The sequence below is a fragment of the Cataglyphis hispanica genome, chromosome 18, assembly GCF_021464435.1.
Source record: "Cataglyphis hispanica isolate Lineage 1 chromosome 18, ULB_Chis1_1.0, whole genome shotgun sequence".
In the NCBI taxonomy this organism is placed as follows: Eukaryota; Metazoa; Arthropoda; class Insecta; order Hymenoptera; family Formicidae; genus Cataglyphis; species Cataglyphis hispanica.
In genome coordinates, this window is record NC_065971.1 from 5,290,541 (window position 1) to 5,314,765 (window position 24,225).

At 33.1% G+C, this 24,225-nt stretch overlaps 1 protein-coding gene across 2 annotated transcripts in view; it reads right to left on the minus strand.

Annotated features, from left to right (window-relative positions):
• LOC126856239 (uncharacterized) overlaps nt 1-24,225 on the minus strand; it is a 77,258-nt gene that overhangs the window by 7,622 nt on the left and 45,411 nt on the right. For both annotated transcript variants that reach the window (XM_050604579.1, XM_050604580.1), the window contains exons 3-4: nt 11,713-12,112; nt 8,599-10,035 (exon numbers count right to left, since the gene is read on the minus strand). In XM_050604579.1, the coding sequence (XP_050460536.1) occupies nt 8,599-10,035; nt 11,713-12,112 (1,837 nt within the window). The remainder of the gene's footprint in view (nt 1-8,598; nt 10,036-11,712; nt 12,113-24,225) is intronic.

Sequence of the window (24,225 nt, forward strand, 5' to 3'; positions counted from 1 at the left end):
CGCAGATGTAAAGCAACTGAAACTGGAATCGGATACGCGTGAAAAGTATACTCGGTGATCTGATACCAAGATTTAGTCGGATGCGCGTCTGAAGAGAGCTGATGCTCGCTTTTATGCAAATTTATGACGATAGCATTTTATAACAATGAATTCGCATAGGAAATTCATTCAACTTATTCATTATAATATTATAATTGCCTTATACATCCTGATTAAAGATAAGAAATTCACGTAAATTAATTGTGTTGCTTTTATATACTATTTTATAAATGAATTATATATTGTTTATTTTATCACATATATATTTCCGTTAGATTAATATATCTACAAAATATAAAGAGTTTTGTTTTTCATTTGCATTCATTTGATTTAAAACGTTTCACTAGTAGAGAGAAAAGTGAAATTTTCTAAATTTTCTAACTTTGAATTTTCGTTAAAAATTCAACAAATACGCATGACCGTTAAAATGATTTGCTCATCAAGTATCATCCAAGCAAATCTATCCTTTAGCTTTTCAATCTAATACCTCGTTCAAACTCCGTTCGATTATCAGCACGCGCAATGTTGCACCCTCCACATGTCAAGTTAATATAAAATTATCGAGGCCTCTCCTCGATCGCCTCGATACGCGGTGTCTGTAACGATCGGTGAAAGTATACGGATGTTTTGTGATCTTTGATGGTTCGCAGCAAACGAGCTCGTAATTTCTCGCCGCGAGAAAATTCAAACGTTTTTCCGCGGCTTTACGAGGTTGCCAGGAATTTCTGAGACGCATACGATTACTTGGCCGCAAAAGCGATTGCGCAAATTACCGATCCGCCTCGTTTATGACTTTATGGATCGGATCAATCTCACGCACGAAGAGGAAAGATGGGCTATCGTTGCCGCGAGGTTTTGCGAAACTAATTGTAAGCGTTGTGCCGTAGCAGCTAATAAATCTTCTCTATACGGATTTAACTTTGATCATCAAGTATCACGATATCGAATCTAACGCTATTGTAAATGATATATATAAAATAAAAGAAGATGAATAAGTAATAAAAAATAAAAATTTTGAGCTCCTTATTTTTTAATTTATTATATTTGTAATTTTAAGATATTATGCTCATAAGCAGTGAAAATTATAATGTACTCTGACTAATTAATTAAACAAAATGTCAAATTGTCAAATAGAAAATTTATATCTTTTTTTTTTAAATTGAAAAATATATAATATAGATAAAATATTTATATTTTTCTAATAAATATAAATATATAAAAATATCAGTGTATTTTAAATATATATATATAGAGTCCAAATCAGATCAATGAAATTTCAAACTCTTATAGAAAATTGAATTTGGAACAAAAAAGTTTCATAAACATAAGTACGGAAAGGCATTGGTGTAATTTAATTTATTATTTAATTACCCATCAAATTTATTTCGTTACTTTTTTCAAATGGACGAAGAATTTTGAAGTTATTTTAAAAAATCATAAAATAAATACATGTTTTTTTTTTAAATTATTAGCGTTATTAGCTATGTTTAGAAACTTTTTTGTCCCAAATTCAAATTCCTATAATTCTCTAAAGTTTCACTGACCTTCTTTAACACTCTGTATACAGTAGCTTTTAACATTCTAAATTAAAAATAAAATTACATAAACAATAAAATTACATTTAAAATAAAAATAAAATTACATTTTATTGGAAATGCGAAGGAATTAAAATTTACTATTGAAGAATACGAAACGCGTTCAAGTTTCAAACATTTACACTGCGAATAAGGTACTCTCACGAAGAAAGAACATTTCACGCACTTTTACCGTGTATCTATAAGAAAAATAAATAATGGGGCAAAGAAAAAACTCAGGACTGAACAAAGAGAGAAAGGTGCGGCAACACTTAAAAAGAATGTCGTTCTTAAAGATCCTAGACAATGGGACAACGCTCTTTGACGAAAGAAAAGCGCGAGCCCGTGAGCTAAATGATAAAGTGACAAGGTTCCTTGTTCGCGTGAGGATTTATGCCACTACGCACAAAATGAGCGTAAAAGATGTTTCATGATATACGGATCGTGCGATGTGAAAAAGGATTATCGAGGCACTGCCTCCTGTGGTCGGTGCGAAAGAGTGAAAACGCGAGATCTTTCTCTTTCTCTCTCTCTCTCTCTCTCTCTCTCTCTCTCTCTCTCTCTCTAGAAAGCATAATTACACGGTTATGGACCGCGGATCAAGGGAACTAACCGATGATTTATGAGACCCATGGGTAAACAACGACGGCGCGAAGGAGTCAAGGTTCCCAACTCGAGATACTCGATCAGATGCATCTATTACGGACGCAGCACGCGTGGCTGATGCAACACGAACATTCCTGCAGAATGATCGATCGTTTCTTTGAAAATTCTCCAAATAAATATCAGAAAATCTTCTTCTCTTCCGTTATCGTTATTATGCATGTGCTTGATCTTTTTCCTCGTTTACTTTCTTCTAATTAATCATATCCCATGTAAAATGCATATCAATTCAATTGCAATGTTTAATGCATGTAAAGATATCAGATCTCTTTTTTATCTTCAATCTACATCTTATTTCAATATTTTTTTCTGAATGATGGAAGGAATTAAGAAAATTGTATTCACGCACAATAAGATTATAATATATATATATATATATATATATATATATATATATATATATATATATATGTATGTTATTATAATCAAAAATTATTAACTACTAATAAAAATCCTCAACCTACATCTTATTTTAATATTTTTTTCTAAATAATGGAAAGAATTAAGAAAATTGTATTCGCACACAATAAGATTACAATATATGTATATTAAAAAAATTATTAACTACTAATAAAAATAATAATAAAAATTAAATAGCATAAAAACTTAAATTCTTATATATTCAACCGTGATCCGGATCAAACAACAGACGCGTTTCAACTTAATTACAAGAAGACTGGCTGCAGTTATTAATTTCCGAAATGGAAAGAGCGTAGCGAAAGCGATTCATCATGTGAATCATCGTCTCATTCGGTTATTATTACATTATACCTGAATTATCGTACGCGCAATATAGAATGTGATACCGATGAAAATAATTCACGATACGACCGCCCGCGCGAACAGGAGAAATGAACGTAAAAAGATTCACGCCTGGGAAAAGAAATCGGCATTTAGATTTTATAATTCGAATGCGTCGCGCTCGCTCGTGCTTGAGCTTAGAAAGTAGACTGGGAATAGCTAATTAAAACATCGTAAGGAGGAAAGACTGGAGATGAACGTACAAAGCAATGAATGGAGATATACTCTATATCCTTGAAATACTTATACATCGAATATATTTAAATTTATATTAAACATATTAAACATATAGATTATTTATATTAAACATGTAGATTTAAATTTATTTAAATTTCAAGCAATAGAGATATTAATAGCAAGAATTTGTTTATTCCATAAAGCAATAATTAAAACTCGCAAGTATTTTTTTTTTTTAATTTAAATTTAAATTTTTAATTATATTTTAAATTCACATGTAATGCTTATTAAAGACTCGTGGATGCGTAAACCTTTTTTGGCGATATCATGTACATAATTAATGATTATTTTCATAAGTTGCGTTCAATGACCTTTCTCTCAAGATTGATGACTTGTATGAAACGTGTGTGTATGCGAGCGATAAATATGAAGGCGGATACTATAAACGCGTACGAAGAAGAGAAAAATATGCATCATGTCCATGAGGCGTTTCGTCGTCGTGTCGCTCGCCTGCGGTTATCTAACGCCACGCGGTGCATTTACACCGGAAACACGATCACCGGAAGTCATGGTATAGGGGATTTGTTTTATTCTTCGTTACACATTCACATACCGCCGCAAGCATGAGGATACACGAGCGCATTTCATGAGCAATCATGAATAGAGATCGGGCACAAGAGGAGTTATTTACGAAGAAAAAGAATTTTTACTCTGAAATGCCTTACGCTATCTGTGCCTCCTGTAAATAAACTTTACTTTTATTGTCTTTTTTCTAAAAAATAATTTATATAATATTTATATAATATTTATATTTATATTTATATAATATTTTTGCATATTTATATTTATATAATATTTTTTAAAAAACTGAGAAAGAGAGAGAGAAAGAGAATCATGTAAATTTTCTTGATAAAAAAAACATGAATTTTTTTATCAAGAAAATTTACATGATTCTCTTTCTCTCTCTTTCTCGATTTTAAAAATATTATATAAATATAAATATGCAAATATGCTAAATATATTATATAAATATAAATATAAATATTATATAAATATTATATAAATTATTTTTAGAAAAAGACAATAAAAGTAAACTTATATATATATATATATATATATATATATATATATATATATATATACAAAGAAAATGTAAATTTTACAAAAATAGCTCTAAAATGTTCTACCTGTCTTTCTTATGTTCTTTGCACATAGCTTTCGTTCTTGCATTCATTCAATTTTCTAGGGGCGCCTGTAAATTATAGGACGATATTTTTTTATGGCTAGAAAAAACGTTCACTGTTAATTAGGATAAATTCTACATTGATGAACGGGACAAACATAAATAACTCTCAATATTTTCGAGAGATTGGCATCTTGCAAATTTTATTGAAGTGTAATACCGTTATATACGTTATTCGCCTTGATCATTCGATGTATCGCGAGCAAATATATCAATCTTGGAAAAACTTCATCGTATTATGTATTAGTTATTACGATTGCAAGTACTATTACGTCATAATACCAGTTTGTGATATCACTACTACAGGTGCTATTAGTAGGAGCCAATGTAACTTATGACGATTGGCAGAGATCGCGCGCGGAATATCAATTAATCGCAACGCTAATTAATATGGCGTACGTAAAGAGGGGCGCAATGATCGTTAATGCACGCTCGTTTCTATTAATAAGACGGAATATAACTCTCATTTTTTTTTTCAGACGAAACCGATACGATTAAACGAGCCAAATCGGTCGACCTGGCGCCAATCAAACAAGTTAATTCACTATTTTTCTGTTACGTCTTATCCGCGTTGCAGGCAATTTATATCGCGAGCTCTACATTCTTAAATCCGCGTCATCGTGTCGCAATGTCTGCTTCTGAGGTTCTTTTCGAAAGAAAAAAACATTTAGTTTCATAAAATATGTTTAAAATATCCATTATCGAAATTAAGTTGTGTAAAAGAATTTATATAATAAATTTTTTAATTTCTACAGAGTTAAAAAATTTATGTTTTCTTGTTAAAAAATATGCCAGTTAAAATTTTTATATTAAATATTTAACACATTCATGCATTAATATAACATATTGCTGTTGCGTTAATTGAACTCAAATGATTTTAAAAAATAATTTTAAAAAATGTAAAAATAACACAATGTGCACATATTTTTAATTTTACACAATAGATATGTTCTGTATTTTTAATGACAGAATTTATTTGTTAAAATGTACAGAAAAAAAAATTGATTTTATTCTATAATAGGAGTGAGAATGACTACAAGCTCAATAACGTCAGTAACTTTTTTTCTAACAATAAATTAATTTTATCATTAAAAATATGTTGATTTTACAAAATTTATTTCAAATTATTATGAAGTTTGCATTTATTTTATGTTAAAATATTAATATAGTATTATTGCCACTATTTAATATATATCCATATTATGTTAAATTAACACAAAAATTTGTGTGGAATAATATAACTATTTAAAACATGCGATATACTTTTATTAAATTTAAGCCAATTTTTTAATTGTATAAATAAATCAGATATTATATTTTCTGAAAAGAAAAACAAAGAATGTATTTGCTCATTTAGAACAAACTCACCAAGAATGACAAAACAATTATAGAAATGACAAAAAAATGAGATTGCACATTTAATTTAAAACTATTAGACTTCTATAATATTAAATTTCCGGCTTTTGAAATTGTTCGTTGTATAGTCTCGCGAATCGGCGCCACGTGATGCCTTATTGTCAAAAAGATGCTACCGCGAGATCTTTTACATCGTAATCGGACGATACGCGCATTTTCTCGAGAAGAAATAGACCATAGGATCAAATCGGACGATCAGCATGTATGGAATTATGTATGTAACTCTATTCTTCTCCCTTTGGACAAGTCGTCGATAAATATGTACACGTCGTTCCATATAAAGACGACCGTCGTTCGCATTGTTCTCGATTGTCTCGTATCTTTCCCACGCGTCCATTTTCGCGGCTTCTCTCTCTTTCATCGCGCGCGCGAATGCAAGATAATATAACACCGGAAAGAGTGTTTTTTTCACGACAAATATCGCGGCAGCAGCATTGTTGCAAGAACTTACAAAAAAAAAAAAAATTATTTTGTGATGAAAAAATTATCACTGTTCGATATAATATCCTCATTCTTAAAAAATTAGAAAGACGATAATTTTGCGTCACTTTATATATTACGTCGCGTATTCTCTGCAAAAAATAATCCACTTACAATCGATTCCGAGTCACGTGTCGCAAGACAAACGCTATAAAATAGCTCAATTTTACAGACTAATAATTTTCTCCACGATGGTAATTCTCTTAAAAAAGATATCCTTTTGTTTTATGTGCTAGAGAAGATGCAACATTTTTTTTTAATGTGTAATAGCTACTACGTAACTTTGGAACAAGTAGCCAGATGATAAATTGTCAAGCCCTGACCTTATACACTTTCGAATGCTCCAGTCAGAACTCATGTGGCTCTTTTAAGCGACACTTAAAGCAAACAGCCTGAGGATAAGGCTCAGGGTCGTCAGGATCAGCTAACCTTTCTCCTCATCAACAAAGCGGGTCTTAAGGAAGGTTACCCGCAAATTTCAGCCGCACCTTATTACCAGTATCCGCATTTAATTTGCTTTCGTATTAATTTACCAAACTCTATGCATGATAATGCATTACATATATGCGTACCAAAAAAAAAAAAAGAAAAAAAAAATCCATATTCTTTATGCAATTTCTTGGATTAAATATATTTTTTCGAGACAAATTTCGCCGCCAGAGAATCGCGATTTCAATGATCTTTATAAACGTGTGAACACGGAATTCAATGATCCTTATAAGAACCTCGAGGACAAAATGCTGTGCACCGTTAAGAGAAGCGTAAGCAAACGCGAGCCGACATCCTTGAACGCGTAATTTTTTTCGAAAGTTCAAGGATAGCCCGATAAGCCGCGTCAACCTCAACGGCCCATTAATCACGCATATTAGCATAATGACCGGAGAGAAAAGAGATCGTAACCGGATGATAATACGATAAGCGTCGAGGAGCAGCCGATGTAGGATTATCGATTCGCGATAAACGCGGATTTTTGCCCGCGATATGAAACGGCCGCGTCATATTTTTAGATTTCGCAAATTTCCGCATACGATATTAATCTCTATGACTATAAGCACATAGTGTCAGAAGTGTCAGCTTCATAAAGAGATCGATTATAATCGTCGATAAATTAATTGTCAATATACAGCTGCATATTTATAGCTCTAAAATAACAGTTATATTATTATAAAAATTTTATATGTTCAGAAATTTATAAAAATATACGATATATGATAAACGATAACGTAATTTTTAATCATGAAGAATGTAATAATGCATAGAAAAAAATAATATGTTTCAATTCTTTGCTTTAATATATTTTGTGATTCTATCTATAAATCATATATTTTAATTATGAATTTTGAGCAAGCATTTTATATATTATTTGTATGCCAAATAAACAAGATGCAAATTGTGCAAATTAGAAACTTGCTTTCTTATCATTTTATTTCGCTCGCCAGCGGGTTTTTCAATTTTAACTTCTTCATAGAAGAAGTTATTTCAAAATTTGCAAAAGTTAATAACATGTATAGACATTTCCCAAAAAATTTTATAAAAAATGATCCTTTTTTCCAAATTCATTTACCATCCATCCTTTAATAGCACTTTATTTATGTAAAAAAATTTAATCTGATATCTAAAAATTTGCAAAAGTTAAAACATGTACATTTCTCAAAAAATTCAAAACTTTATAAAAAATGAACTCTTTTATCGATCTTCACCAAATTCAATATCAACTATTCTTTAATAATATTCTATTTATTTGAGAAAATTTAGCCCGATATCTCAAAAATTGCAGAAATTAAAGGTAATCATAATTGACAAGACATTTTTTAAAAATTTGATTTTTCAAACATTCTCTACATTGGCAGAAAAAATTTAAAAAAAAATTTGTTACAAAAACAAAATTTCCTTTATGAGGAAACAAAAAATGTGAAAAAAATTCTCCTCCAAAAATATGCTAAAAAAAAATAGAATGAAGCGACAAATTAGATTCTATTGTTATTATTTTTGTCGCATATATATTTAATATAATGTTATCAATGAAATTAAATCAATATGATATTATCAAATATTATAATAAAGAAGCAGAATAATAATCTGTTGGCGTCTCGTAATCTCGAATTGATATATAAATATGGTTTTAATAAAATGATAACGCATGTAATATAAATAATGTAAGCAATGTAAAATGAAGAAATTTATAACATTTTAAAAAGTACTCACCTTCGGATTTTAAGATAAGGTCCTTTTCGTCCACAGCAATGCACGGCAGACGATCCTTTAACTCCTCGATCTCGATCTCCAACTCGGTCTCTTCTTCGAGTCGGACGGTGCTCTCGTCTAATAATCTCCTCTCTCCCGATAATGTCTTCTCCTCCTCCCTAGTAACGATCTTCGATGACGGTAACGAAGCATTGAGCGAGGATTGCTGTACGTTGCTGATTTCGTCCTTTTTAGATGCGACAGGGCGACTGGGCTTCCTGGACGGGACAAATTTGTCTATCTTGATCCTGTCGAGATCGGGCGGCGTGATCTTCTTCACTTCCGGCACGATTTTCGGCTCCTTGAGCCTGATCCTGTCCATCTTTGGATCCTTGATATTCGGGATCGTGATGAATTTATGTTTCTCCTGTTGTTCCTGCGGCACGATCGGCGCTTCCTCCCGTTCAGACCCGGGACTGCTGATTCGCTGTTCCTTGTTGCAATTGGGGATTCTGCCAATCTTGTTCCAAGACAGTCGCGTCGCTTCGGATGGTTTTTCAGGTGCGAATATCACGTTATCAACGTTAAAGAGCACATTCTTCCTCTTGCTTTCGATCATGCGGCCGCGTTTTAAAATGCTCTTCAACGTTTGCCGGGCTTCCTTTAGCCTTCTAGGTGGTCTCTTCGGTGATACCTTGGGTATCGGGATCCTGGTGACTGGCAGTGGCGCGTCGTCGTCGTCATCGTCATCGTCCGAAATTTTCCTGAACGCCTCATTGAAAACTCTGATTCGCTGACCACCGATCGCCGCTACGGCGCTCCTGTTCGGTATCCTCTCGATCGACTTCACCTTCGACGAATCGAACAGACTGGACATTGTCCTGAGATCGTCTTGCTCCAACGCGTTGTCCGATAAATCGTCGCTTAGATCGTCCTCGTCTCTCTGCTTCTTCAGTAATAGATATGGATTCACATCGCACTCGAGGATGCTCTTCCGTGAGTCCGCAGCGATCGTTCCTCCTTCCTTCCAATCATCCTGGCCACTCCTCCTCTGATTTGTCTCTCTCGGCGATTTTTTTGAAACGCGGGTCAGTCTCGCGGACGTCGTCGCGATGGGATGAATCCGCGAGTGACTTTCCGAGGTCTGTTCCAGCATCCAGTCATCCGGAGACACGCCGCCGGAGAAACCGGGTCGCGATTTGCGATCGTCGTAGCTCGCAACCGCGCTCGGCTCCTTATCGAACCACTCGGATCTCGACGACGAAGACAACGACGACGTACCCTCGACCGAGCCCTTTCGCTCCTTCGCGGCCCCCCGCGAAATCATGCTCTGGCTCCTGGAATCTCGCTGCGAGGACGATCGATGAGGCGAGATGCTGCGCGCCCGCAATCTCGGCTCCACCAGCCGGTTCCGTCGCATCTGATCGTACGGATCGTCGATCGAAGTCCTCAACACGCCTAGCAAATAGATTTAACCGTTTGTAGTCGCTAGAGAGAATCGCCCGGCGGCCCCTGTAACCCGATTTATTACGGCGACCTAGATCTCTAGATCGAACGTGAAATATGAAATTTTTGCGACGGCACGCATTTCAGTTTCTACTCCACATATATTATTTCGAGAAATTTTCTTCGCGGTAATATTTCCTCTCGGGAATATATATTTCGGTTTCTCGTATTAGATGTTGAGGAATTTATATTCTGAAAATTTTCAGCGTTTTTAATTCTCTTGGAGAAATTTCTTTACAACACTTGAGGCTACAAATTAATTCAAAAAATTAATATTTTTTTATATCTATTTTATGTGTAATAATATTTCACTTTTATGCTAACTAACAGTAATTTATTTAAAATAATAATTTATTTAAAAAAAAGCATCGTACATAATGCGTGCATACAAAAACTTTGTAACCATTTATTTGACCGTTATTTTTACTTTTCACTAATAAAAGTAACGCTAGTAATCAGCTGATTCGCGTTTACATTTCACATCGATCGTAAATCGATACAAGACGGAGCGATCCAATCATCATCGCGAAAATCATTCGAGTGTAAAGTATCAATTGTCTGAAGCATCGCTACTTTACATTTCTAATGATTCGTAAAGTATCGCAGCTCAACCGCGACTCGAATAAACGGAGAAGAAGCGTACGATACAGTCTAAAACGATTTTAATGCAAACTAAAGTACACGGCTATGCGAGAGCATCATCGTTGAATAAGATTCAGTTATTAGCTCGCGGCCGAGAACTTTCTGCGCTTCGTTGTATGCACGCTATCTCGAACGCAAACGAGGAGAAAATCTCTCTCTAGTACGAAGCGCACGCAATTAGAGCGTGAACATTATTGGCAGTCAGGAGCTCTTTACATCCCCTCACTTATTTTACGAATTTAGTCGACGCCCTCGTATACGAAAGTATATTTCATGTCAAAATATAATTAATACATAATTATTAATATTATTATTATTATTAATTATATTATTAGTTATATTATTAATATTATTTTCTTAATATTAATATTTTATTATTAATATTTATATTCTCATTTATGTTCCCATAAACATAGATTCAGAAAAGCTTCGTAAAAAAATTGTAGCTAATAAAGTCTTTCTAAATAATTAGTTATAATCAAAATTTAATAAGAACAGTTTTACGTTTGCATTTGCAATATTTGCACTACAAATGTAATGTTTACACAAAAATCATCGGAAAGTTTTTTCCAAGTTTCTGCCTTTTTCGTTGTTATAAACTTATTTTTTTTTTTTAATGCTTTATCAAAATTAAATAAGATTAATGTAATTTAGTTTGTTATTTAATTAAACCCATCAAATTTGTTTCATTACTTTTTTCAAATGACTGAAGGATTTTTAAGTTATTTTTAAAAATCATCAAAAAAAGATCTGATTTTTCGAAGTTTGTTAGCTATAACTTTTTAATGAAGCTTTTCCGGATCTACATTTAGAAATTTTTTTTGTCCAAAATTCAATTTCCTATAAGACTCTGAAGTTTCATTGACCTAACACCCTGTATGAAACAAAAGTTAAATAAATATATCCGCGAAATATTCTCCGAAAAAACTCAAAAAAAAAAAAATCGGTAATAAAATAGCGAACGAATTGATGAACGGATTCACTCACCGGCGAGACTGGGCCTGGATCTCGAGGATGACGGTAGCCGGCAGGTGCCGCCGAGGGGCAGCCCGGCGACCCGATGGCCGCCGCATTTGCGGCAGCTGCCGAGCTTCCTGACGGTGCCGGAGAGGAACTCGGGACAGGAACATAGCACGAGCAGCGGTGCCGCGCCCGACGGCGGCGGCGGCGTGAGGAACGGCCGCGGTTGTTCGGTCCGCGACGACCTCACCGTGCCGTAAAGCCACGGATCGCCGCCGTAAATCATCTGGCGGGAGAACACGCTGCCGCCGCTTATGGTGCCCCAACCGCCCTTGCCGGGATCATCCCCGGGATTCTGGTGGTGCTGCCGCGACAGACCCAGTCGTACGCTCCACGACTTCTTGCCCTTGCTCAAGGTGTCGTAGCTCTGCAAACAAAGTCGCGGAGAGATAATAATTGAGAGATAATAGCAGGATGTCTACTCAAAACATGTAAAAAAATTCTTTGGTAATTCCGTGATCTTTCAGATATTTTTATTCAAAATTCTCGATAAAGAGAATATTTAAAAAAAATTTTGATGCAATTTTCTAAAAGAATATTTTTTTATTGTTATATGTTTCCTAGTGCTTTTCACTCATATGAAGGAAAAACATATAACCACTTAAATTTCAAGTGTTAGATTTGCAAATTTATTGAAAAAATTGTTAAAAATTACAATAAAAAATATGTATATGCGTATTTTATTAAGACGTTGAATATATAAACAGAGACAAATATATTTTTTAATATATTAAAAATATTTTTATTAAAAAATATTAAATAATATTTTTAATAAAAATAATAAATTTATATTATAAAAAATAATAAATTTATATTAAAAATATTTTTAATATATTAAAAATAATTAGCCTATTGATGAATTACTGACTGCTTATAAAAATAAAATTATTAAAAAAAAAATTTTTTTTTTAAATTCTCAAAGTCCCAACAAAATTTCATGAGAATTCTCTGATTTTTCCAGATACAAAAAAAAAAATCCCTTAGAATTCAAGTTTTCCATGTTTTTCCAGGGAATAGACTCTCTGATTAATATTGAGAAGAATGAGACAGATATGAAGGACAATATTCTGTAATTTTTTCAGTGCGCATGTTTTTAAAAATTATCACAAAACCTGTAGTACCTGTAGTATAATTTCTTCTCGACATAATTATTTCTTTCTTTGACTAGCGGATATGAAATTACAAATCCAACATCAACGAGGAATGTCTAAATGTATTTGTCAATTTCCTACAATCTTTTTTCACAGAAACAGAGCATTACACAATCATCGTACTTTCTATAATACTATATTACTCGAGTTACATCAATCGCTCTAACGATACCGCGAAACGTCCAATATATTTTTTTTCGACGTGATTATTCGCTTCTTCGGATGGAAGCAGAAAAGTCCCGACCGTCGTGAGAAATCATCCGAATGTGTATTTGCAACGTACGTCGTGTGATCCGCGGCATTCTTACGGTAATTGGCTATCGGTAATTACGGATGCATCACTCCGCTGACTCTCCGGACTCTTCGATATATCGCCAGCTGTAATAACTTCCTGGATAGGAAGAACACGTAAGGGTCCTAAACACAATTAGAGTTATATTCGCCCAGACACAAAACAGAGACTCGGCCATTGTTGCCTCTGTCATTGTCATCATTTTTCCTTTCTTCGGGCTGTTTACCGATGGTATGCACAGTAAACACGGCATGCATATGACATCGATATTTACGTCCGAAGAAACGAAATTCCGATGCATATCACTGGGAACGAGAGAGAGAGGGAGAGGGAGAAGGGACAATATATGTGCGTGTTTCTAAAAATATATATCTTTTTATGTCAGAATAACTAAACAATAAAGCAATCTTCTTATGTCAGAATAATTAAACAATAAAAAAAAGATTTATGTCACATTAACATGAAACAATATAAAAATCTTTTTGCATAGAGCAACATTTCCTTACATTCAGATTTCTTAATTGTATTAGTTATAAATCTTCTCAATTGGAAATAAAATATTCCAAATTCAAAGATACATAATCAACGTATCAATTGCAAACAAATATATTCAACTATGCGTGTATTTTCGTGGTTAACGATAAATTTAGCTTCTCCAATAACTGTTCAACACTAAAGTTGCCTTAATTTCAAAACACATTCATGTATTAATTTAACATATTATCGTTGTGTTAATTAAATTCAAATGTTAAAATCAAATATGTTCCGTTAATTAGTAACAATTCCATATTATTAGTGACAGAATTTATTTGTTAAAATTTACAGAAATAAAAATTGATTTTATTTTATAATAAGAGTGAGAATGACTGTGGACGGTCAATAATATTTTTTCTAAATTTTTATCATTAAAAGTGTATATATAAGTTAATTTTACGCAAGATTTATTTTAAATTAATATAAAGTTTGCATTCATTTTGCAGTTGAAATATTAACATAATATTAGTGTCACCATTTAACATATCCATATTATGCTAAATTAATATAAAAATTTGTATAGACTTAAAATTGTAACTAAACGTAACTAAAAATTGTCTAAAACATGCGGCATAAATCGTTAAATCTAATGTAAACTTTCCAACTGTGTACGCGAGAGCAAAAAAACACAATGGAAATATTTTTATCAAGCGACATCGTACCGTTACGCGTTGTTCGTATATGAAATTTCGCGTTTCGCAAAAATCGCGCGCGTCATCACACAAAAGAGGAAGAGATCGCTCGCGACGATTAAATCGAAATAGGTTCTCGCGGATGAACGAGAAGGATGCTATTATCCTTAAAAGCCTTAATTAGATTTTCTTAATCGCGTTGATATTAGGCTTTCTAGGTTAGGTTTTCTATCTAATCCGCTCAAATCCGTTCACAGTTCGCGCTTTATAATTATCCACTCTGCGCTTATCTTCCTGATGTACGCACTCCGCTGATAAGTACACATAAGTGCAACATAGGTACAACATATGTATACTTCAAAGAAGGACTACATCTCGGAAGGAGAGAGCGGGACATGTCCGCGACATGTTTTAAAGACTGAATCTAATCTGCGAGCCTGCGCGACACTCCGTCTCTCTCTCTATTTCTTTATGCAGTTGCAAATAAAAAGACTTGAACGGGAACTTATTTTACAATTCTGGCAGTGAGTGGAAAAAGAAGTTATTCCGAGTAGAAAAAATTGCTTGACCATTTAATGATCATAAACTCTAGCCAATATTTAGCTAGTAAGAAACAAAAAATAAAATAAGAAACTATTGTACTTTGACTATTTGGTAATCAGATTTGCTGAGATATAATGGTTTTTGCCAGTTTAACCTTCTTTGAATATGCTCAAAAATGTCATCATCAGATATATTCATATCATTAATGGATTATATGAGTGTAAACTAGACAAGTTTTATATTAATTATTTTATTCAGAAAATATAAAATGACGCCAGGGTCCTTAATTTCGGCAGAACAATAACTTTTCCGAAAGTCCTGCGAGAAGATAAGTGAAAGTGGGATGTATATCGGTTAATATATGGGTTACATACAATTCGTAAACTGAGTTGAGTCGCACGAATGATATCGAAATTGAGCAGAATTTATTAGATTCAAGAATGCGTGAAATTGCGGTAATTAAGGAACGTAATTGAAAAGCGCAAAACGGTATTCATACACGCAATAAATTTTGAAATAAGAAAGTCCTCTTTATAAATCTGCTCCTAAATTAATGCCGTTATAATTATAAAGAAATTTTTCATACAATTTTTCAGCTACTTCTGCATAGCTATATATAAATAACTATATTGCATGCGAGAGAGAAAGAGAGAGAGAGAGAGAGAAATATTCGCAAATTTTTATCTCTATATAAAAAAATTTTTATTCAATTTATATAACCAGTACAGTACGAAAACGTCGACTTGTCCTGCATTTTTTTTTTTTTCGACTTGGCAATTATTAGAGCGCAAAATCCACGCTCGCAGCAGCAGCAGCTGCGGAGCAAGGTACGACGGAATGCACGACGAAGCGCATAAGGTCGGAAAATGGGGCAAGCCTCGAGGGCGAACAGCGAGGTGCACTTTACTTTCTCGTCCATGCGGGACTTTCGCAAAAAATCCTGTCCCACAAGCTCACGTAAGAGCCGCGGCCAGTCGAAAAACAGAAAGTAAACTAGCATGTGTACGCGATCGCGAGAGCGGCGTGTATGCAGGTAAAGTATGTATACACATAGACGCAGGTCACCACGCCTGCATGCACGCCTGGCAGGTGCAGACGAGATGAAAACGGGCGTGGCTGACGAAAGCGATTTTGGATCGAATTAAACGATCTTTACTACGAGAAATTTGACTCTCGCGAGAAAATAGATATTTGAACTAAATAAATAAAGTATGTAAATAAATATGATATAAATAAATTTATACAATTTTTATACAAGAAATTATTTTCTTCTTTCGTTGATGCGTTTGTTTAGTATTTTGTATACGTAAACATTAATAGATAAATTTTCTTTAAGGAGACATGCTCGTTTCTCGAAAAATGAGTACGTTTTCTAGATTTTTTGCAGCGCAACGACTTGATAAAAATCTTTCATTTTTTTTTTTTACAATATTAATATTACTAAATACTTAAATAAAAATGTTCAGCATAAAAGAATTTTTTTTGAAGTTATGCAAATTCTCGCGATCATATACGATCACGAGATCTTCGATCGACTGTGATTTATCTTTCTTATACGATATCTCGCTAGTGCAGCGAACATAGCTTTAGATCTTTTCATATCGCCAAAGCGTCTACAAGGCGCGACTACTTCCTTTAAAGACTGCCGGCTCAAGTGGGCAACGATCTTTAGATGCGCCTCTCGTGAGAGCAGCTCTTCTTCTATGTTAGTCTAAGCAACTCTCGAGAAAATACGAGATGAGATCTCTTCAGTGAAACATATACTCACGTGTACACAAGATCCAACTTCGCGAACCTGATCACTACTTATTGCATACTTTTTATAGAACACTTGAGATACTTGAATACACGATTAATTAGTGAGAATCGAAGAGACGAAAACCTTAAATAGCAAAACTGCAAGTTATTTCTTTCTCTCTCTTTCTTTTCATTTTCTTGTATTTATACTTTTCTAAAGATAAGATATTATTGGTCAATTACCTTTATATATGTGCGTAAAAAAATAAAAAAAGATATCTCAGGTAAAGATACAACCAACGGATCGAATTGGTACCAAGCTTTAATGCTCCATGCCTAATCGATTATAGAGCGTTAAAGAGCCTTAAAAAAGCAATTTGATCCATATGTGTATTTCTCTTTTTCTTAATTATAAGACGCAAATATGCAGAATTCCTTTCGCATCGATTTTTCTCTTTGCCAATTCACGATGTTTACCAGCACATTCTGGTGTAAATGACACATCATTTCATTCAACTTGCTTGAATGAAGAGAAGCATGAAATTGGCATTCAGTATCCCTGAAAGAACACGAGATCTGCCTCTTGATAAGCTAACGTTAATTCATAAGGTAACACGTTCCAAAAGCGTTTCAAAAGAAGAATGAGGAACGTATCACACGATTGCGGTGGAAATACAGTGACCCTTCTTGCAAAAAGAAAAGATAGAAAAGAGGAAGAGGAGGAGAAAAACGAGACAGGTGAAAAAGCGCGCTCGCGTGCTTAGCCACTCATCTCCCGAGGTCATCTCGATGGGCGATCACGGAGGGAAGAGAGTAGACTCCTCTCTGTTAATGAATAGCTGTGATACTACTGGTCTTTTCTCATAATTCATTCGCAAAAATAACTACGCTTCTAAACCGTCTGATTGCAAATAATCTTAGTATGTGCAAAATATTTATCGTTCATTCAATTTAATCATTAAGATATAATCATCTCATTTTATATAATATAAACTTTTTTTACATTTTAGTTTTCAACAATCAATAATACGATACAAAAAAGCTGCTTCAGTACTTTTTTAGATACTTTTAATAAATGTCGTAAATTTTTTGCTCACATAAATTTTATATAATTTTCTTTCTCCCAAAAAAAGTTTTAATGCTATTTTTTTTCTTTCCATTTTTTCAGATTATATGCCTGATAAATTTAATCATTTAATTGTTATTAATAAATCGTATCTTTAGCGTCACGAGAAGTCACGTTAAAAAGCGGCCTGCCGGTTCCGTGTCAACAATTACCTTTCCGGATGAAAACCGCGTCTGTCACGCTCAAGTGAGCGTACATTTCCGGTTCGGGACTATATCGAGGCAGGCAGGTCGACGACTCAGAGAGTGAGAAATTATCTATTCCACCTCCACATGATCGACAATATCTTTTCTGAGGTATGATAGAGGCGCGCCCTTCTGCTCTCGCCTCTAATACCATCGGCTCCGGCTATGTCAATTGTGCAAAAAAGCAATAATCATAATTCCTGTCATAACTGCGGTAACAGTTTTCATTCTCCCCATTACCGCGGGAATTATCACTTCACTTGCGTGGAGAAAAGAAAGGCGGCTGTGTCTCCGCTTTATGCCCCGACAAATCAAATATTCTGTCTCGAAAATATCTCGACTTTGTTACTAGAACTCTTCATCGAGCTCGTAAAAAAATCATCTTTGCTATGTGTAAAGGACCTCTAACTCTAAAAATTATCGCACATCCTTTTCATCTATAAATTTCGCAAATAAATTGAAAAATGTTTCTTTCTTAAAAAATATATAGAGACGCAGATGCTTTTTTAAGTTAAAAATAATTTATTATTCTGGCATACATATCTAGTAAGCTTAGGATAAATTTTTATTCTTTTATCAATCCTCTCTAATTAAAGCTTTAACAAAATTTTTAGCATTAATATAAATCAAAGTATTGTAAAAAAATCATGCAAATTAGAAACTTGCATATTGCTTTCTCATCATTTTATTTCGCTCACAAAATTTAAGCACTTTAAAGCAAACAGATTTTTTAATTTTGGTTTTCTTATAGGGAAAGATGTCCCAAATTTATAAAAGTTATAGAATATGCAGACATTTTTCAAAAAATTCAAAATTTTATAAAAAATGAATTCTTTCACCGATTCTCCATCATATTCAATATCAACTATCAACCATTCTTTAATAATATTCTATTTATGTAAAAAAAATTTTGCCTATTATCTCAAAATTTGCGGAAGTTAAAATGTGCACAGATATTTTCCTAAAAATTCAAAATTTCATAAAAAGTAAACCCTTTCACCGATCCTTACCAAGTTCAATACCAACCGTCCTTTAATAATATTCTATTCATTAAAAAAATTTAGTCCAATATCTTAAAATTTGCGAAAATTAGAGCTTGTACATTACATACATACAAATATACATTAAAAAAAAAAAAAATGATTTTTCGATGGTTTTGGAAAATTTTAAATACATTGGCATCGAAAATTGGAAAAAATATTTTGTCACGAAAACAAAGCTTCCTTTATGAAGAAGCAAAAGACAAAGTTAAATAATTAAGGAATACTCGTGCACATAAGGAGAATGGTAATATTATCACGTCGTAATAATAAAAACATATGTTCGTTGCGGCTACGTATAATTCTGTGATGTTGAGTGCACGAACACGTTTTTCACGCGTCGCGGAGCAAACTATAGGCTCGAGGATGGCTGATCAATGAAGAAAAAAATAATGGTCACGAGTACGTAGACCGCGATGCACTTGCACGCGCTGTTGAGTAAATACATTTTCTATTTAAGAAAAAAAAAAAAAGAGAAAAAGATGCGGGTTACGGACTATTTGTTATTAATTATGCAAATTATCGCTCGTCGCAATACGGACAAGTAACGGTTGCGCGTTCCATTTAAATAAAATTTCACGATTGAATCGAACGCAGTGATGCGCGTTATGCAACCACAGATAATATTATATCCCAGAGAATCTCTACGCGATCGTCGCGCGATTATTAATAATTTTTCTTCAATATTATTTGCGATTATTTCCTTGCATTTATTTCCTCGCATAAATCAATATATATTGTAACGCGAAGGACACCCTGTCAAGGTTTTTGTATAAAATGTTCAATATTATATTAATTAGGTATCTCTCTCTAAATATATTAAAGAGATATCTTAAATAAAATCTATTATATCTGTATATTTTATGTCTCTTTCTGTATCTAAGAGACATTGAATATCAGATGTGCTCCAAAATTACGCGTGTCATTTTTAAAGGAAAATAATATCGCAATGTGTAATTAAAGAATAATCGAAATAATTCCGAGCAATTAAAATGGATACTTGACACACTAACGCAATTATAGGCATTTCTTCAAAAATTTAGACAGTTTTACGATTTACAAATGTATATTTGCTTGTTTATCATATTATAGGTATTGCAGATATAGTTATGTACGTGCTATCGCACGCGATCTTCCAGCTAAGCCGGGGTCACGGTAGATGCACCGCGGATGCATTATCCTTGTGACTTCACCAGTGCGTCTCCGCGTTGCACAACCACAGACCACTGGCCAAGACTCGACGCGTGTTATTACGACGGCAAGTACCGTGTCTCAAGTGCCTTTCGATACACACAGATCATCCACGTGATACCTTCGTGGTGCAATGCAACTGCATTCGTATCGGAGATGAAGGATTATGAAAACTGCAGCTTTTATGCAGGATGTCTACTCAATGTTATAAAAAAAAAATTCCTTGAAAATTTCTTGATTTTTCTGATATTTTTGTTCAAAATTTGAAGTGAAGGGAATATTTAAAAAATTTTTTTTGGTTCGATTTCCGAAAACAATTTTTTTTTTATTTATATGAAAAAAAAACGAAGCCGCTTAAATTTCAAATGCTAGATTTATAAATGTATTAAAAAAACTGAATAATTTTCGTTAAAATAAAAACTTTCATAACACATTTTTATTTTTTATCACTAAAAATAAAAATAAAAAGTATGTAGTATATATTGAATATATGTGTAAACAGAGATAGATAGATTTTCATGCTTTTCAAAAAACTTTTATATAACTGTTATGGAAAATCTCGTTTTGTGACAAAATTATATTTAAATTTAAAATAAAAAAATTTTTCATATACTTTATACAAATATTTGATATAAGCTCGAAAGACTTTTGTACAATTTCTACACATCTCTGATTTGTCTATAAAATCTTGAAAGGTTAATGTTTAAAATATCCTCGCTCTTTCTGCGACAACGTGAATAAAAAAATTAATAGACTTATTAATAACATATATATGCCAATCGAATAAATTTCTCTTCTTCTTGTAACGACAAAAGAGAAACCCGTTAAAGCGTTAGCAACGTTCAAACTTTCAATATACTTGTTACTCTTTTTATAACGATCGATTTTTAAATATCGCACGTATATAAATATACGTGCGAAATTTTTTCCAAAATAAAGTTTACTTTACTAACGGAATATTCGCGGAAGCGATTAAAAGACTTTTATTCACTGCGATCGGAGAGGAGAAATACGAGATGGAGCGCGATTGTTTTTGCGCGAAAATTACGTCAAGAAAAGGAAAGTGTCACGCTCGACGGCCCACGGCGGCGGCAAAATTTTCACCTCGCAAAGAACCTGTCGCGGCAGCGGCGGCGCTGAACGAGGATGATAAAGATTAAAGACGATACGCGCCGACGAGTGTGACGACGATATGACACTTATAGAATCTGCGGTAAAAAGATTAGATGAAAGGAAAACACTCGAGACGCGTGTAGATACTCGGAGTTCGAATGCGTTCATTCGGTCAAACGAATAAATCAACGAGTTGAATTTCCTTTGCCATTTATTATCCTAAATTTACTATCCCATATAAACGGGCGCTTTAAATTCCTATCTCTATTTTTAAAGACGCAAGAAATTAATTAACTTATGCCTGATGATAATTAATTAATATTTTTGAGATCGATTTGTAATTTGTTGGATCTAAAATCTTATAAATCATAGATTTCTTGCCAGTCTTATAATGCCTCTTAATTATCATTCATATAATTATGTATTTATTTGCGCGTTACAAAGATTTATATCTTTCATAAATGTAAGCTATGTTTTTAATATTTTTTTACTCCGCGCCTTTAAAAAGATATAAAAATGGGAAAAATTATATTAAAGTATTTGAAAAGTTAATAATCTCAGAATACAATTAAAGAACTGGTAGAAAATGTATATTAAATATCAAATGTACATATGTGTCAATAACGTTTTTTTACGTAATATGCGATATTAGATATCGATGTGAGATTATATTTCAAAGAAATGAAATTATCGAGTGAATAGATCAAGTTGAAAGATTAGGTTCAGCTTACGTGACAAAGTATTATTGCTCAGCCTTATTACGGCGATACAGTTGCAAGATAAAGACTGTCAAATAACACATACGTTTTGCGCGTAATGCGAATATTCATTACAAGCAAAAATTGTTATTAATAATTATAATATAATATATATGTTTATGTATAAAATTCGAAAAATTCGAAAATCTGGCATTACAAAATCCATAAAAAATATTGCATATTTTGCAGTAATTGAAATATAATATCAGATGTTTCGATTTTTTTTATTTAACATCAATAAATATTTGTGTCTTTTATGACTAGGTGCCATCTTGTAGTTTGACAGATATAAGAAAATGGCGTTTAAAAATATATGTATATATATATATATATATATATATATATATATATATATATATAAAAATGTGTAAAATTAAAACATTTTTTTCTACTAAAAAAAATATCGTAAAAAAATAAATCGTAAAAAATCGTAAAAATCGTAAATAAATCGTAAAAAATCGTAAAAAAATAAATAAAAAAATAACATAAAATATATCGGTGTAAATATCTTTGTCTTTAAGAATCAAGGGACTGTTACATCACGCTTTGTGGACGCGAGATAAATAAAGTCACGATTGAAGGCAAGAAATTGAGGGAGGAAATAAAGAATGTCGAAAGTTTCGTCCGCGCACGTAGCAACGTGGATCAAATACTAACTAAACTAGTTGACTGTAGCTAACAAGAACCGGGAACGCTCGAAGGAGCGTGGAAAGTTGAACGTCTGTGAGAAATCCCGTATCCTCGAATAGTTATATAAACTATTACCGGTCACGCAGCATAAGCAGAATGTCGCTAAAATCCTGGATTACAGAATATCTAACGAGCAATCCGTAGTAGTCTGTCAATATAAGAAAAGAAGCGATACAACATCTTGAACCGGCAAATCCTCTTCAAAACAAGCATTGCCATTTTCGTTATTTCCACATTGAATGAATTCACGATAAATCACGATTATCAAATTATGACAGGCATTGCCGTCTGTTTTCGAACATTATTTTCCGAACACGGAGATGAGCACATAAAGGTGAAATCAGGATCATCCTCTCGATTTATGCGGTGCGAGAAAGAGAGAGAGAGAGAGAGAGAGAGAGAGAGAGAGAGAGAGAAGAATACTATTTAATAATCCCCTAACGTGTCTGAGAGGAAGCGCGCCGCACAGCTGTTGCTAAAATAACATCTTACGAAATACGTTGCATGTAAATATATTTTATTATCAGCTCGTGAACGATGTCCCATCGTTTCTTACGATCTCGATTATCCAATTAGATGTTGCGCTTCTTGCGATGAGAGCATTCACGTAACGCGTCGATGAAAATTTGTAGCCGGATTGAACATAAATAACAGCTAAGCGTTGTCATCGGCTAAATGTTTTCGCGGTTATTTAAAATTAATTTTTAAGCAGCCCCTAGTCTCGTAAACAAGACACTTGATTTGATACGTGAGACGCACGAGTACGTGCATGTATGTGTGCGGTGATTTATGCATCGTGCGCGATCGTAAAGTTTTTGTTCATCTCTTATCCTCGCGAATGCGTATCACTCTCCTCGACGGGCAGCCTTCGCCTAAGTGTCCGAGATTACTTAAGGAATTGCGCAAATTTATCCCCATTCGTAACGCTTGTCAATGCGATGGAAAGTAATAATACTTACATGCGCCAAGTAATGATACTTATAAATCCGCTATATTATTTATAAATTCGCCGCTTTATTCGGAGCGAGTAAATATAATGGAATCCTTACGCGAATTTTCTTTGTTTAAATCGTAAATCCGTCGTCTTTACGCAATCATTTTAAAATGTTTTGGCTGAAAAATAGTGGCAAAAGAATGTCAAAATTAAAAAAATATATATATTTTTTACGTTTATATTGGTTAAAAAATCAAATAAATAAATTCGGATTATGAAAAGAATTAAAGTATCACAAAATAATATGATTTTTAACGTTTTCGTAAAAGAAAATAGTAATTAATATTTTTCCTAATTTATGACAAAAACTTTTGATCGTGAATATTTCCTGGAATCAATTGCAAGAAACAAAGAAAAATGTAATTGTAAAGTAATTTGCAGAAAAAGAGAAATAAATTTAAATAATATTTTTCTATAATTTTTAATAAATAACTTTTAAACAAATAAATGGATTTAAATCAAGTTTTCTACAAATATTTATTAGAGTTTTCTTA